The sequence below is a fragment of the Leuciscus leuciscus genome (genome assembly GCF_965113295.1).
Source record: "Leuciscus leuciscus genome assembly, chromosome: 23".
NCBI lineage: Eukaryota > Metazoa > Chordata > Actinopteri > Cypriniformes > Leuciscidae > Leuciscus > Leuciscus leuciscus.
The window spans coordinates 32,796,215-32,814,951 of NC_138747.1; the positions used below are offsets into that span (position 1 = coordinate 32,796,215).

The 18,737-nt window shown below is 37.3% G+C and overlaps 1 protein-coding gene across 1 annotated transcript in view; it reads left to right on the plus strand.

Annotated features, from left to right (window-relative positions):
* The window catches only part of syn2b (synapsin IIb), a 113,127-nt gene that overhangs the window by 30,737 nt on the left and 63,653 nt on the right, over window positions 1-18,737 (plus strand). Inside the window, 1 exon segment of the mRNA XM_082156438.1 lies at window positions 16,195-16,252. Within this exon segment, the coding sequence (XP_082012564.1) occupies window positions 16,195-16,252 (58 nt within the window).

Below are 18,737 nucleotides of genomic sequence, written 5' to 3' on the forward strand. Positions count from 1 at the left end.
TTCTGTTCTGTTCTGTTATATTCTATTCTATTCTGTTCTGTTCTGTTCTGTTCTGTTCTGTTCTGTTCTATTCTATTCTGTTCTATTCTGTTCTGTTCTATTCTATTCTGTTCTATTCTGTTCTATTCTATTCTATTGTTATATTCTATTATGTTCTATTCTGTTCTGTTCTGTTCTGTTCTATTCTATTCTGTTCTATTCTGTTCTATTCTATTCTATTCTATTCTATTCTGTTCTATTCTGTTCTGTTCTGTTCTGTTCTATTCTATTCTGTTCTGTTCTGTTCTGTTATATTCTGTTCTGTTCTGTTATATTCTATTCTATTCTATTCTGTTCTGTTCTGTTCTGTTCTGTTCTGTTCTGTTCTATTCTATTCTATTCTGTTCTGTTCTATTCTGTTCTGTTATATTCTATTCTGTTCTATTCTGTTCTATTCTATTCTATTCTATTCTGTTCTATTCTATTCTATTGTTATATTCTATTATGTTCTATTCTGTTATATTCTATTCTGTTATATTCTGTTCTATTCTATTATATTCTGTTCTATTCTATTCTGTTCTATTCTGTTCTATTCTATTCTATTCTATTCTGTTCTATTCTATTCTATTCTATTCTATACTGTTCTGTTCTATTCTATTCTATTCTGTTCTGTTATATTCTGTTATATTCTATTATATTCTGTTCTATTCTGTTCTGTTCTATTCTATTCTATTCTGTTCTGTTCTGTTCTGTTCTGTTCTATTCTGTTATATTCTATTCTGTTCTGTTCTGTTCTGTTCTATTCTGTTATATTCTATTCTGTTCTGTTCTGTTCTATTCTATTCTATTCTATTCTGTTCTGTTCTATTCTATTCTATTCTGTTATATTCTGTTATATTCTATTCTATTCTATTCTGTTCTTTTCTATTCTATTGTTATATTCTATTATGTTATATTCTGTTATATTCTATTCTGTTCTATTCTGTTCTATTCTATTATATTCTGTTCTATTCTATTCTATTCTGTTCTATTCTGTTCTATTCTATTCTGTTCTGTTCTGTTCTATTCTATTCTATTCTATACTGTTCTATTCTATTCTATTCTATTCTATTCTGTTCTGTTCTATTCTATTCTGTTCTATTCTGTCTGTTATATTCTATTCTGTTCTGTTCTGTTCTGTTCTATTCTATTCTGTTATATTCTATTCTGTTCTGTTCTGTTCTGTTCTATTCTATTCTATTCTATTCTGTTATATTCTATTCTGTTCTGTTCTGTTCTGTTCTATTCTGTTCTATTCTATTCTATTCTATTCTATTCTATTATGTTCTGTTCTGTTCTGTTCTATTCTATTCTGTTCTGTTCTGTTCTATTCTATTCTATTCTGTTCTGTTCTATTCTATTCTGTTCTGTTCTATTCTATTCTGTTCTATTCTGTTATATTCTATTCTATTCTGTTCTATTCTATTCTATTCTGTTCTGTTCTATTCTATTCTGTTATATTCTGTTATATTCTATTCTATTCTATTCTGTTCTTTTCTATTCTATTGTTATATTCTATTATGTTATATTCTGTTATATTCTATTCTGTTATATTCTGTTCTATTCTATTATATTCTGTTCTATTCTATTCTATTCTATTCTATTCTGTTCTATTCTATTCTATTCTATTCTATTCTATTCTATTCTGTTCTATTCTATTCTATTCTATTCTATTCTGTTCTATTCTATTCTATACTGTTCTGTTCTGTTCTGTTCTATTCTATTCTATTCTATTCTGTTCTGTTCTATTCTATTCTGTTCTATTCTGTCTGTTATATTCTATTCTATTCTGTTCTGTTCTGTTCTATTCTATTCTGTTATATTCTATTCTGTTCTGTTCTGTTCTGTTCTATTCTATTCTATTCTATTCTGTTATATTCTATTCTATTCTATTCTGTTCTGTTCTGTTCTATTCTATTCTATTCTATTCTATTCTATTCTGTTCTGTTCTGTTCTATTCTATTCTATTCTATTCTATTCTATTCTATTCTATTATGTTCTGTTCTGTTCTGTTCTGTTCTATTCTATTCTTTTATGAATTCTATTGAGAAACCATTAGAAAAAGGTGAATAAAGACTTGGGGCCCTATCTTGCATCCAGCACAATTGACTTTGTACAGCGACGCATGTTTCATTCCTATTTTGCACCTGACGCACAGCGGACTTTTCCCTCCACAGACGCACGTCGGTACATTAGGGAATGAACTTGCGCTCCCGGGGGCGGTTCAGGGAAAAGAGGAGGCGTGTTCCGGCGCAGATGTTCCCTGATGCTATTTTGCAGTTTCAGAAAACACGCGCGTTATTCAGAGGCTGTTTTAAGAGCGCATGCTTGGCCATAATGTAGCGGTAATTGAACTCTTTACTGTTCAATGTTTCACCTTTATAGCACTGTCCTAAACCCTTCATTATAGATTCTGCAGTGTTTCGAGACAGAAAGTGCTCGTTGTTCTCTTGTTCTGAGCGGTGGATCTCTCAGTGTGAGATCTGGATGCTGGTTGGCTGGAGAACTGTAGACACACTGGCTGTCGACAGCATTGACTGGCTTCCTGTTACTGGATGTGCTTTCTGAAGGCTCTGATTCGACTGCACTTAAGCGTCTCAGAGCAATTATATACTCTACACTGATTGAAATGAATAAAACATTAAAACACAGGACTAATGGAGTAGCTTAAACAGAATCAGTGGCTTTGCATTGGTGTGTTGTTTCGGAACAATACTCAATTAAAAAATGTCTCATTGATGCATTATTAGTACTATTGTACATGCAGTTGTGCAATCCACTGCTCTCATTATACTCAAGCTTGTAACAATGTAGTTTGTATTATGGACGTGAATGTTCTGAGAGGCTTGTTGAGGAGAAGTGTGCTGTTGTTTTATTAAACAGTTTAACTGCTGTATACATTTTCCGCCTAATGGAATAAAACAGACGGAAAAGTCCCATATCCATTTTGTTTAACGCTCTCTTGCATTAAAGACATGCAATGTCGACATGTCTTATAAGCGTTTTTGGGTTTGTTGTTTGGGCTTGGCTCAAAAACGTATCCAGTTTATGAAGTTATTAAAATGGGCAGGAGCGTGTCATGACATCTTGGTCTTAATTTCAATATAAAGTGATTTATTTTAGTTTATTATGGGCTTGTTCTTGTTCGCTGTTTCTTATAACAAGAACTGAAACACGAATGAGTCGAGGCTCACTCCTCTTTCCCTGTGATTTCTCGCACCGCACACATACAGAAGAGTATGGAAGTCCATCTCCACCACATAAGAAAAAATCATGCTTTTGTAAATCATAATTATGACATAAATTGATGAAATTATGACATTCTAAGGGCCAGATTTACTAACAGCTTGCACAAACTCTCTTTTGGCATTAAAAAACTACTGTCAGGATTTACTAAAGACATGCAGTGAAATATTTGAGTGAAAAGCGTCGGCATGGGTTGTTTTAGCGGCGGATCTTATTGCTTATGCATTTCTAGGAGTTTCCCTTTCAGACACAGAATTTATGGGAGGAGAGTTTTAAATTATTCATGCAAGGTAATTTACTAAGGTTTGCAATCGTCAATTTACTGGTATTTGCACCATTATTTACTGCTCAAAATAAGCATGTCTTAAAACAGATGCTAGTTTGTGTTGCAATAAGTAGATTGTGTTGGTCATTATGGAAATGATCTGAATGCAACTGTGTTCATTAATGTGTGCGTCGTCAGTAGATCACGCTTCTTTCACATACTTTTTTGGAATTGCGCTCTCACACTAATTTGCCCTGTTTAGTAAATCTGGCCCTAAGTCATATTTATGAGGTTAAAATTTGTTAAAGGATTAGTTCTCCTCAAAATGAAAATTTCCTGACAATTTTCTCTCCCCAATGCCATCCAAGATGTCCATGTCTTTCTTTCTTGAGTAGAAGTTTTTTGAGGAAAACATTTCAGGATTTTTCTCCACACAATGGACTTCAACGGCAACCAAGATGTTGAAGTCCAAATCAATGCCGTTTCAAAGAGCTCTGCACGATCCCAGCTGAGGAATAGGGCCTTATCTAGCGAAACGATCTGCCATTTTCGAAAAAATTTAAAATAAATGATATACTTTTTAACCACAATTGTTCGTCTTGTGCTAGTCTGCGACGCGCCACATGTTACGTCATCACGTTGGAAAGGTCACAAAAAAATACAAATAATAATAATAATATATTAAAACAAAAATGTCGGATGATTTAGAAGTTGGAGGATAAAATGAGATGGCATTTTTCGCCCTTCCCTACTATTTTGAACCGGAGTACACAGACAAATAACTTAGATAGATGACGTGACATGACCTTTCCAACGTGATTACGTAATGCCTGTCGCAGACTAGCACAAGATGAACAATTGTGGTTAAAAAGTATATACATTTTTATTTATTTTTTTAGAAAATGACCGATCGTTTCGCTAGATAAGGCCCTATCCCTCAGCTGGGATCGTGCAGAGACTTTGAAACGGCATTGATTTCGACTTCAACATCTTGGTTGCCATTGAAGTCCATTGTGTGGAGAAAAATCCTGAAATGTTTTCCTCAAAAAAATTAATTTCTTTTCCACTGAAGAAAGAAATACATGAACATCTTGGATGGCAGTGGGGTGAGTAAATTATCAGGAAATTTTCATTTTGAGGAGAACTAATCCTTTAAGGCAAAGTTTCGACTTTATATCTCAATTTGGACTTTTTCATCTCATAATTATGACTTAGTAAGTAGAAAATGTAGAAATTGAAGTGCATCTGGTAGAAAACAAAACTAGAGGCATTTCGTGGAAAGACAGTGTTACTGCACACAAAAAGGCCTTAAAAACTGCTAGATCTCAAAGTGCTTACTCTTAGAAGAGAACAAACACAACCCTAGGTATTTATTTTACACAGTGGCTAAATTAACGAGAAATAAAGCTTCAACTTCAAACATTTCCAGATAGCACAGCAGTAATGACTTTATGAATTTCTTTACTTACAATTGATACTATTAGAGAAAATGATAATCATGCAACCGTCTACTGCAGTATCGCATCAGACGTCGTGCCATAGACCCCCCGAGGAACAATCCCATTCATTCTTTGCTATAGGAGAGGAATATTTGTCTATACTTGTTAAATGATCAAAATCAATGTTCGACCATATACCGCCACTGAAAGAGACGCTTCCAGAAATGAACCCGAATAAATAATACCCAAATGAACTCTGTTTGCATCATTAGGCGCGTTTCCATTAAAGATTTGCGCAAAACTTTTGTGATTTTTTTCTAAATATCGACAAAAAACTATTGCGAAATGACGCCGTTTCCATTAACCGATGTTATGCGACTAAAACGTCATTTTTTCCTCTCGCGATAAGTCATTCCAAAAATCATGGCAACGGACGTAGACATGTTTTCCAAGCATTAATGGCAAGGAAAGACCCTTATACTGTGAGCGGCACATATGAGGAGTTTCTGGGTTTTTCTCCCTCAGATCTGCTTCGAGGTCTTGATTGTGGCATTTCTTTGAGGTTTGGAATCCAGTATTTCTGTCATTCTTTTGTCTTTTATGAATTTAATAAAGAACTCTGTCTCGTATTCTGTCCAATCACACCGCGTCGTCTACGTCAGGTGACCTGTAAATGCGGAAACACTGTTTCCATTGCAGTTTTGCAAAATATTCCTTTTTCGAATTGCCTGAAAAACCTCCTCATGCGAGCGTAAGAACTTTTTTGCTATAAATGGGAGTTTTTGCGAAATTGACGTGTTTCCATTGGGCGTATTTTCAATTCGCAATTTCAATTTGTGCAATTTTAAGGGTAATGGAAACGCGGCTATTGAATCCTTTTCCTGTTATCTCTGTAAAGCTGTTTAAAACAATCTGTATTGTATAAAGCACTATATAAATAAAGGTGACTTGACTTAAAATCTCAATTAAATGTTTTTTTTTATGTTTTTGTTACTTAGTCATTATGACTAAGATTTACTACGGTTTATGTCATTATTAAGATTTACCAAAGCATGATTTCGTGCTTATATATATATATATATATATATATATATATATATATATATATATATATATTTTTTTTTATTTATTTTTTTTTTTTTTAAATGTGTTAGAAATGCCTATCTATAGAAGAGAGACGTGTCTCTGATGTGTTATCTCATTAACAACTTTCCATACAGTTTCCATACTTTCCATACAGTTTCATACACACTGTGTGACAAGTGTAGACTATTTTATTCATGACAACCTAATTTAGCTGCAGTGTGTATGTGGCCTATGTGTTATAATACGTCACTGTGATTGTGTTGTTTTTCCCAAATCAAAGCCTCATGACAGACTCCTCCATATAGAGTTAAAAGCCATAATGATGTGGCTCATAATCAGTGATATTGACGCTTCACCCAGAGCACAGATGAGCTTCACGGCTCACTAGGACACTTCCCTCCTCTCACTCATACACACACACGATGGCAGGATCAAAGGAGTCGACGCTGATTAGTTTCCCTCTTGTATCTGCGGTTGGTAAGCTGCAGTGACGCAGAGGAGGGCATGAAATCACTTTCCCGATTCAGAGGGTGGAAACTGGGAGGGGAAATGTGCCCTTTTTGCTGAGGGACGTCCTGGAGCTTGAAACAAGCTTGACACTGTCTTTATTCCTGCAGGGTTTCTAAGTCAAAGCACTAGATTTTCTATACATTTCATACACATTTTTATTCTTAAATACATTTAATCATAAAACTTCCTCAATACATTGGCTTAGCTGTGCTAAAATACACTGTATAGTAACAGCTAGACACTTTTACAGTTTTAAATTGTTGTTTCAGGCTCTACTAGAACAGGTTTTCCTGCTTGAATGTTGATTGTTTTCCTCATATTCTCCATTGTTGCGGCTCCTCTCTTCCCAGTCTGTCAGTAACGCTCTGTTTACTTCCTGTCTCTATGAAGCCCCTCCTTCTGAAAAGCACACTGTGCTCTGATTGGTCGACTGGAGCAGTGTGTTGTGATTGGTCGAGCGCTTCGAGTGTGTTTGGGGAAATGCCCCGCCCCTTACGATTTGGAGGGACTTTGAAACTTTGCAGAGCTTTTTCATTTCTGACCCTGGGCCAAAAACTGCATCATCACTATATAACCAGAGGAGTGATTCAGCTAGTGACCCACAAGTTCCTCTTACTATCAATCAGCTAAAGATAATCCATGTGTATTCATATCACGCTTGTTCTGCTCGACTGCGCTCTTTAATCACTGGCACTCTGGAAAGAATAGTCCAAATATATTTCAGTACGGCAATGAGCTGAGATCTTGCAAATCTGCTGAACTGGCAATGGACCAAAACGAAAATGTGACAACCTTTCTGTAGTGATAAATTGTAAGTCCTGAAACTAACCACTAGGTGTCAGTCGTATAATACTTACCTGTAGAGTGTGGAGATTGGAAGCCAGTGTAATAGATGTTCGGGTTGCTGTTCCTGATATGGACCTGAGAGGACAATAGAAACAAGTTTGTTACAAAACTGTTTCTCCACTGGATTACGAAAGATTTCATGGTACCAGAAGAGGGGTTGATCACCAACTCTGATAGTCGTCATGGAAAGTGTTAAGCCGCCTGACGCTGTGAACTGGAAATATTGATCACGAATGGCGTACGTTTAAACAGAGATTTGCGCTGTACTTGCAAGCAGTGAGTCTTGATGAAGCGTCGGATGCATGTAAGATTGCATTGCTTCTCACCGTCGGGGGACCTCAGTCGATAGAGGTGTTTAACACACTCGAGGACAAAGGCAAATATGACGTGGTAATGGAGAATTTTGAAAGGTATGTTTTTTGTTCTGGTCTACAACTACTGGAGAGACTTTTGACAGTTTCTGAATTGATGTAAAGTTGAAAGCAAGGACATGCAATTTCAGACTGTCGCAAAATTCGATGATCCGAGACCAAATTGTGTTCAGCATCACTGATATAAAAAGTGAGGGAGAAGCTCTTGAGAGAGACAGAGCTGACCTTGAATGAAGCAGTGAGGACATGTCATGCCAGTGAGAGAGCTCTTCTGCACGCTAAAACCATTGGTGACAACACAAAGATGAGCGGAAGTGACAACACAGCTGTGTCTGCAGTAACAGAGAGAATGCAGAATGAATAAACAGAAACCACAAAAAGAGAAAGAACAGTTTACCTGTTAGAGATGTGGCAAAAGACGCCTGCCAAAGCAGTGCCCAGCCTATGGCAAAGTCTGTGCCAAATCTACAGGGCAGAATAATTTTGCTAGGCAATGCTTTTCAAAGGGTGGACCGTCTCGAAGGGAGCATGCGGTGGAGGAAACAGCCCTCAGTGACGCGCTCTTCGTAGGAATGGTGCAGCAAGCCGATTCCAGTCCAGAAAGAACAGAACAGACTGATGTGAATAGTGTTGCACGGGATAAGTGGATGACTACTCTGAAAATAAATGGAGTAACAGTGTCACTCAAGCTAGACACAGGAGCAAAAGTCAATCTGATTTCGGAGCAAGATGTCAGAGCAATGAAAATCAAGCCATGTATATAAGTCAGAAAACGGTGCAACTCAAAGCCTATAATGGACAGAACGTTCCAACGAAAGGAAAAGTGAAAAACAGAAAACATCACTTCATGTTCGTGGTTGTACCAGATGGCCATGATTGTGTGTTGGGAAACAAGGTATGTGAAGACCTAGGCCTAGTAAGAAGAATATATACCATAAATAATGGAGTAACACAGTGTGGAAAAGATTCCGGAAATCTTTGAAGGGTTTGGAGTATTACCATTCAACTACAAAATACAGTTGAGAAAAGATGCCCAGCCGGTTGTCCATTCACCAAGATGGGTTCCAGCACCACTTCGTGAAAAGCTGAGGCAAGAGCTGGAAAGAATGACATCAATGGGAGTCATAGAAAAAGTGGAAGAGCCTACAGAGTGGGTTAACTCAATGGTGTGTGTGAAGAAAGCCTGTGCTGATCTACGTGTGTGTATGGATCCAGGGGACTTCAACGCAAACATTCAGAGAGAAGATTATCAAATTCCGACACTTGAGGAAGTCATAAGCGAGATGGCTGGTGCAAAGCTGGATGCATCTCAGGGCTTTTGGCAGCTGAAACTACATGAGGACAGCACAAGTATTGCACATCCAACACACCCTTCGGCCGATACTCCTTCTGTTCGGGACTTCATCAGCTCCTGAAGGATTCCACAGGGCTATGGAACACATCATTGAAAGCATCGAGGGTGTGTGTGTGTGTGTGTGGATGATACTCACTTAAAAATGTTGGGTTAAAAATAACCCAACGAGTGACCCAACTATGGGGTGGTTTAGCACCTTCCCAACTGTGGGTTATTTTAACCCAATGCATTGGGTTATTACTAGAAATTACCCAACGATTTGAAAAAATTACCCAACATTTTTGGAAAATAACCCAACATAGTGATCCAACTATGGGGTGGTATAGCACCTTCCCAACTGTGGGTTATTTTAATCCAATGCATTTGGGTTATTACTAGAAATTACCCAACGATTTGAAAAAATTACCCAACATTTTTGGAAAATAACCCAACATAGTGATCCAACAATGGGGTGGTATAGCACCTTCCCAACTGTGGGTTATTTTAACCCAATGCATTGGGTTATTAATAGAAATTACCCAACGATTTGAAAAAATTACCCAACATTTTTGGAAAATAACCCAACAAAGTGACCCAACTATGGGGTGGTATAGCACCTTCCCAACTGTGGGTTATTTTAACCCAAAGCATTGGGTTATTACTGGAAATTACCCAACGATTTGAAAAAAAAATGACCCAACATTTTTGGAAAATAACCCAACAGTGACCCAACTATTGGGTGGTATAGCACCCTCCCAACTGTGGGTTATTTTAACCCAATGCATTGGGTTATTACTGGAAATTACCCAACGATTTGAAAAAATTACCCAACATTTTTGGAAAATAACCCAACAAAGTGACCCAACTATGGGGTGGTATAGCACCTTCCCAACTGTGGGCTATTTTGACCCAATGCATTGGGTTTTTACTAGAAATTACCCAACGATTTGAAGAAATTACCCAACATTTTTGGAAAATAACCCAACACAATGACCCAATATGTGTAACCCAACGGTTGGGTAGAAAAATAACCCAACGTTTTTTACTGTGTATTGTGTTGTGGGGATCCACAAAAGAACAGCACAACAAGAGGCTCATGGAAGTCCTACATTGAGTTAGGAAGTATGGGCTGAAGTTGAATAAAGACAGATGTCAGTTTGGAGTGAAGGAATCACATTCTTAGGAGACAAGCTGTCGGAAGGGGGTGTGGAACCAGACAAGAGGAAAGTACAAGCAATGCTCAAGATGCCCAAACCCACAGACAGAAAGTGATGGGGATGATCAATTTCGTCGGAAAGTTCATACCAAACTTGTCTTCTTAAACAGTGTACTTGAGAGAACTGTTCATGATAAAGGTGAGTTCAAATGGACAGCTGACCATGAACAAGAATGGGAACTGTAGACTCTCCTCACTACAGAGCCTGTGCCGACATTATTTGACCCATCAAAAAGGACAAAGATCTCGACAGATGCATCCAAAGATAGTTCTCCTGCAGGCGGAGGGAGAGAACTGGAGGCCAGTCGCATACGCCTCGAGAACGATGACTCCGTCGGACTGTCGCTGTGCACAGATAGAAAAAGAGTGCCTGGGTTGGGTGTATTGATGGAAAGATTTCACAGCTATGTGTACGGCTTACCGACATTTATGGCAGAGACAGATGTGATGGATTTTCCATAGATAAGATAGTAAACTATCTTTTAAACTAACTATGATTCTAACATCTAAACCTCACTTCCCCTTTTAGGCCTTAACACGCTAACACTTTGAACAAAATGTACTAAAATGTTCTTTGAATATTGTGTCCATGAAAAAGTCTGAAGCGCTGACCATGACAATATCATCTGACATCTTACACTCGGTCAGGACAGAGGATGGTTAAACCCTGAGGAGAAATCGGAGAAGCCTAATGAAAACAAAAGCGACAGTATTAGTGGATACACAGACTGTACATCTGAAACACTTCCAGTGCTGGACGACATGGACCAGCTGAAGAAACGCCTTCAGATGTGCTGTCACATGCACTGAGAAGATCAAAACACCCTCCTGATAGACTTCACCCCTGAATAGTGCTTAAGCATAACATAAGCATTCAAGTTTTCATTTAAAAAAGGAAAAGAAAATGTAATCTGGTGATTATTACAGTAATTACAATGTAAATAATTCGTGGGATTGTAATTTGAGGTATTACGTCTTCATCTTGTATAATTTGTACAGTGCTTGCTAATGGTTAGCTAATCTATAAGTTTAAATAATTAGTTGTAATAACTTGTTCTTTACTTCTAAAGGAAAGGGGATGTAGTGATAAATTGTAAGTACTGAAAACATTGTAAAAATGTTCGGTTGCTGTTCCTGATGTGGACCTGAAAGGACAATAAAAACAAGTTTGTTACAAAGCTGTTTCTTCACTGGATTACGAAACATTTCACTTTCCTTTCCATTTTTTTCTTTCAGTTGTCCTCTGCTAGCCTGCAGAAAAATGATGACTTATTTACAAAATGTTCAGCAGGACTCAGTGTGAAGTTTACCTGAGTGATTCATAACGGCTGTCTGAGCCTTTCATGCTCACGCTTCATTCTTTCACACGACACTTCAAGAACATCTCTCTGTGGAAACATCATCCATTACAGATGTAGTTTTTAGTAGGTAATCTGGGTGGACTGAAGAACCTAGTGTTTCCCTAAACCCAACTATTTAGAATAAAACTGTTGTGTCTACTCATCGACACAGAGCGTCTACCAATCGACACTTAATAACCTTTATACTCCAGCTCTTTGCGTCTTCCGTCGACAACTGGCCGAGTCTCTTACCCTAACTTACTTGCTTCCCTAAACTGACCTGCTGCGCAGCAGAAATTAACAGACAAACATCAGCAAATGTCCTCTAAATGCTTTAATAACGGCCAGGAGATCTTCCCGAGCAGTTCTCAGGGAATCTCTCCCAAGAAGCAAGGCCGGAGGATCTCAGACAAATTCCATTGAGACTCCCACCGTAAAACACATATACAACAGTTTTTATAGAATCGAGAAAACAAATAAGACTAACATGTCACCTTCAATATGATTGGTTCAATTGGTTCAAAAGCCCCAACCTTTTTCCTCTGTCACTGGCACAAGCAAACTGTTTTAATGATGACTTCATTCGTTAATCACAAGATTCTAACAGACTGTCTAGTTTCATTTCCCAAACTATGTTATTTTTACATACATACATACGCACACAGTCAAAGTTTTCCATTGGTTTTGTCACAGTACATCCTGTTCAAATTGTTAGATGTTAAAGTTATAAGGTTAGATGTTAGAAACATGGTTAGTTTAATATACAGTTTAAAATTTCCACGACACTAGTTATGAGAATTTAGATATGAATATCTAAATGAGATCAAATAGTAACAAGATGTTTATAATTTCTGAAGATCATTTGTCCATGTAAAACTCACAATTCCATGGTGCGTCAGGAGAAAATCATTAATCTAATACTGGCACACCTGTCCTCAACAAGACATGATCTGAGGAATCTTTCAGATCTGTAGCACAAATGCACCAGTTTAATAGTGTTCCTGAGCAATAGCCTTAAATAAACATTAAATAGTAATATCTGATCAAATTATGCAGTTTTTTTTTTTTAGCTTATTTGAGTTTTTGGCTAATGTTCTCTCAAAGTTATGAACAAACGCTCTTCCAGTAACCTTCATAGAATATTTGTTCACAGTAATCTGATGTTCTCAAAAAATTTGTCGATATTGTTTATATAAAAAAAAAAAATTCTGAAATGTTCTAGTTGGATGTTCGTCTAACGTTTTTTAAATGTTACTACTTGTTTCAGAGAACATTCAAAAGTAACATTCCAATTTTGCAGAATGATGCAATGGAATGTCCCCTTAACATTCAGATAACCAAGAAAAATAAAAAATTAAACATTTAAAAAACTGGATGCTTTGAACGTTCAGCGAACATTCAGAAATAATGTTTTACAACTTAATGGGAACATTGGTAGAATGATCTTAGATGTCATGATTCCTGTCTTGTGTTCCCCTTGTCTTGTGTGGACTTTTGTCATTTCCTGTCCTGTGTCATGTTTTGTAGTCCTTTGTAGTTCTTCTTGTTTATTAGTCTTCCCAGGTGTCTCTGATTAGCCACGCCCCCTCATTATCTTGATTAGCTTGTTTGCCTGTGTATTTAAGCCCTGTGTCTAGTTCAGTCTTTGTGAGTTCTTTACATTGCAAGTGTGTAGGTTGTTCTTGTTCTTGTTCTTGTTCTTGTTCTTGTTCTTGTTCTTGTTCTTGTTCTTGTTCTTGTTCTTGTTCTTGTTCTTGTTCTTGTTCTTGTTCTTGTTCTTGTTCTTGTTCCATTAGAACACGTTTCTGTTTGCTGGGACAGTCAGTATTTTAGTGAAACCTATAGATCATATTACGTTGCTCAAAGTATACTTGCTTTTGGTTTCTCTCAGTGTGTTGATTTGAAAGACTTGTAAAGCTCCGGACGCAGAGCTGTTTGCCTGACGCCGCTGTGAATGCTGGCACTCACTTAATAATACTGGGTTAAAAATAACCCAACGAGTAACCCAACTATGGGCTGGTATAGAGGACAGAGTACAGCACTCACACTCATTACTCACTCACTGAATAATAACCCAACGAGTAACCCAACTATGGGCTGGTATAGAGGACAGAGTACTGCACTCACACTCATTACTCACTCACTTAATAATAACCCAACGAGTAACCCAACTATGGGCTGTTATAGAGGACAGAGTACAGCACTCACACTTATTACTCACTCACTGAATAATAACCCAACGAGTAACCCAACTATGGGCTGGTATAGAGGACAGAGTACTGCACTCACACTCATTACTCACTCACTTAATAATAACCCAACGAGTAACCCAACTATGGGCTGTTATAGAGGACAGAGTACAGCACTCACACTTATTACTCACTCACTGAATAATAACCCAACGAGTAACCCAACTATGGGCTGGTATAGAGGACAGAGTACTGCACTCACACTCATTACTCGCTCACTTAATAATGTTGGGTTAAAAATAACCCAACTATGGGCTGGTATAACACTTTCCCAACTGTGGTTTATTTTAACCCAACAGTTAAGTTAACTATTTTTTTTTTTATGACATTATTTTAATAAATAAAATACACTTTGTTTTCAAATACAGATTGTTTATTTGTATAAAACAATAAATATGTCTCAACAAATATATATTTAAAGTACAAAAAAAAATGTGGGGAGTCTAGAATTTAATTTAAATATACATAATTGAGTACATGAATTCAAAATACACAAGTGAACATACAACATACGTATTTAACCCAACAGCCGGGTTATTAATAGAAATGACCCAACGGTTTTTACAGTGCAGACTCCCTGCTGTAGTGGATGGAGACGGACTGAGGACGAGTCACGGCTCATGAACACCATCACACACATATATACGAGCTCCTGAAGTCCAGGACCTGCTGTGTGTGTTTGTGTGTGTCGTGATTTTACACTCAACATGAGAACGGCCGTCGTCCTTCAGGATCACTGCAGTTCTCTAGAGCCGCTTGTGCTCATTTTATCTGGCAGAGCTCTTGTTCATTACATTATCCTGTCCATTCCACCTTCATTTTAATGCTGCCATTTGAAAATGTTATGTTTCTGGCTCCCGGTGTCACTCACCTCCAGATATTTTAGCTGAACCTCCGTGTTGAAGAATAAGGTGCAGCTCCAGGAATTAATTTGCATTTCATTACACATTTTCTGAGTAGATCTAACTGACAGCTGTCACTTTATTTCTTTATTTACTCACAGATGCTTCCGCTCACACACAAAAGCACATATATAACTCTAGGGTGGAGACGGCTTTGAGTGGAGCTTGTCTGTGGGTGGCTGTTGCTAAGTGTTTTTCTCTGCTGTTGCTAGGGTGTTATGAAGGTTACTCCTGCTTTGTTGTTCAGGTGTTGTATTATTAACCAGGTGATAGACACAGTGATGTCTTTGCACAGACCACTAATTGTCCTGTATTTTAGCAATGCTGGACTATATCACACAAAGAGAAACTGCATCACTCCCATTCCCCTTTTAATGCACGAAAAAAAAAAAAAAAAAAAAAAATATATATATATATATATATATATATATATATATATATATATATATATATATATATATATATATATATATATATATATTCACTCATAAACTGTACGCTGTACACAGTCATTAACTGGAAAAACTCTCACAGCTGTTTTTGCATGGATTGTTTCCGATCTGCTTCAGTGTTGTGTTTGATAGATGTTCAGGCTTCAGTACTGCCTGAATGAAAATCCCCCACACGGTGCATCAGCAGCTTCACTGGCACGACACTTTCACAGCTTTATTTCTCTTCTTTAGTTGTTTTGTGTGAAAAAACTGTGCATTGGAGATGCTGCCATCTAAAGGAAATTCAATATTACATGACATAATAACGTCCTTCCTTTAGATGGCAGCATTGAATAATCTATCACAGTTTGGTCTGGTATAAAGGACTGCAAACGTTTCCTTATACGACCCGTAGTTTGGGAACATTCTGCAGTGAGATTTTGTTAACATGTTATTTCTTCACATTAACCGAATGCAAAACTGCATTATGAGCTTGAAAGTTGCAATAGCAAGGACACATGCTTGGAAAGAGATGTTGATGTTGAGATTCTGTATCACTTGTTCTGCATGTAAAGAGAGTAAAAGACACTGATTCAGCCAGATATCAGCTATCTTTCCTTCTGTTATCTATCTTCTCGAGTGTGTTCTCGACCCTGCTGTGCAGTCAGATTGCTTTCTCTCTAAACGCTCGTATAGCAACCGAACACAAGAGAGTCAAAGAGATGTACAGACTTATCAAACCCATCCAGAGACTGGAACGCTGCACCAGAACAGCCTCTGCTTCTCCAGACGCCGCTCTGCAATTATGCAGTTTGTTTTTCAGTCATTAAAGCTGCAGGGATGGAAATGATGTTGGCTTGTTTATGCATAAACTGACTGAACAACACTACAAGCATGCATGAAATTATACCAATTATGTTTTGTTTGTTTTTTGTATTTCAGGGCAAAGACTTTCCGTGGGAAGAAGGTCCAAGGAGATTATGACGTCAAAGTTGAACAGGTAAAGCATTTATTAAAGCTTTAGACCGGCTTGCTATTCTCAGTTTGATCACACAAACCATTTAACTTCCCTCGGGTCATTTTGAAATTGAGTGTTCATCAGTCCGAGACCCCAGGACCTTTGTCGCACTTCAACCACGAATACACACACACACACACACACACACACACACACACACACACACACACACACACACACACACACACACACACACACACACACACACACACACACACAAAATGAATGGATTTTTGTATTTGAAATTTACAAAAAGTAACAAAATCCTTCAATCCCTCAGGGGTCAATCTGACTCCCTTAGGAATGAATGGAATGGGAGGAATGCTTCAGTACACATAGAAAAACCAAAAAATTCGAACTAAAACTTTACCAAAACATTATTTTATAATGTCCACATGTGTATCTGAATGCACACTGAAGAGAACCTGACTTTAGGACCCAGAGGAACAGCTCATTTACTCCATATAGAGATATGAGGCCATCTAGAGTCATGTAATATCACGATATATTATTTATTTTCCACAAGAGATCGGCAAAGACTCCCAATGTGAGATATTTAGAGCTGAATTAAAAGGGTTATGCATGAAATTGTGAGTTATTTTGAACTTGAGTTGAAAGAATGTGAGGAATGTGATTAAATTGCTATTTATTTATTATTTATTGATCAAATCCAGTAATTGAAAGGTAAATAAAAAAATTAATTGAAAAATCTCCAAAAATAAAATAAAAATAAATAAAATTGAAACAAATATTATCAAAATGACATGAAATAAGCTTTCTAAAAAAAAAAAAGGTATCATTTTAGGGCTTCGGGTCATTTTGACCCGCGAGGGAAAGATGTGTCACACAGTGTGAGGGAAGAATGAGGGTTAAATATTGATTTGGTTGTTTTCAACCAGTTTTTCGTTGATTTTATGTTACATGCACACAAACGCGTCTCTAACACTGCATCCTAAAATCCCACATTTCCACTAATGTATCTATCCTTACTGGAAACACACACACTGTTACAGTAGAAGTTGTTCATTATGTTTGATTACCCAGAACCCCAGCGCGTCGTTATGTGAAGTGAAGGCTGACTGGTCTATTGTCTTTATACAGTCATTTTAAATTGCTTTTAGTCACGAAGTAAAAAGGTTTCCAGAGCATTTCGTCTCATTGATATTCCGGACCACAAGTTGCTGATCGGAAGCCAATAGTATTGATCTGAATTGTGCCAGTACAGTAACTGTCTGGATGACCTTTAACCCGAGAAGAAGCAAAGAGTCAAAGAGGGATTGGTTATTGATCAGTAACATGTAGGTAATAGAGCTGAGGTTGATCTCTTTAACTTACAGTCTGTCAATCACAAACCAATAAAGCAAACCGTTCTAATTAAGACACAGTGACTGAGAAAGCCTGCAACTATAAGTGGACGTTTTATTACCAGTGAACTTTATGCATATAAAATATGAGATAGCTTCGGCAGTTTTATTGCGTCTGTGTTTAAACCTCAGATTTAAGCTTGCATTACATAACATGAATGTTGAGAAAGGACACGATTCACACACACTTGCTGTTGGTAAAGATCACAAGCTTTAATTAAAGTGAGCAGTGATCATCAGGGCATTATTCTGCATCTTCACTTATGCAATATACATCATTAGAAAAACATGTGTTGCGTTCATTTCCTATATAGAAAATATAGAAGAGCAAGGATATGTCACATTTTTTTGTTATTATTGTTTCATTTTTCTCTGAAGTCTACTTTAGTTCGCAAAACTAGGGACATTTTTCCAGAAATTCTGAATGAAATAAGATGTTCGCTAAGAAAAACTGTTGGAGGAGAAATATGTTTGCCTGTTTTCCCCATCGATGCAGTCAGATAAATATGAAAAGAAATGGAGCTGTTACATTTATGTGCACTTATTAAAATTCTTGATGTTGTTTCAGGCTCTACTAGAGCAAGTTTTCCTGCTTGAATGTTGATTATTTTCTTCATATTCTCCATTGTTGCGGCTCCTCTCTTCCCAGTCTGTCAGTAACGCTCTGTTTACTTCCTGTCTCTATGAAGCCCCTCCTTCTGAAAAGCACACTGTGCTCTGATTGGTCGGCTGGAGCAGTGTGTTGTGATTGGTCGAGCGCTTCCAGTGTGTTTGGGAAATGTCCCGCCCCTTACCATAACCGCCAGTTTAACACACTACTAACTCAACCAGGCCCCGCCCCTTTATTCTGCGTATGAATTATTATAATGACGAATATTGTGACGTGTTCGTTCCCGGAAGAAACTCAAGTCTACAATGGAGGCGTTTCAGGAGTTCAGAAACACTGACACTGATATAGAGAAGAACTGGAGCTTTCTCATGATCACACAGCAACACTACACACTAAACACAGATGAACATGGTAACAAACACAACAAATGCTTTTTAAAGAAAAATGACAAAAAAAACTTTGATATTGTTCAGAAAGATCTTCACAGAAGCAG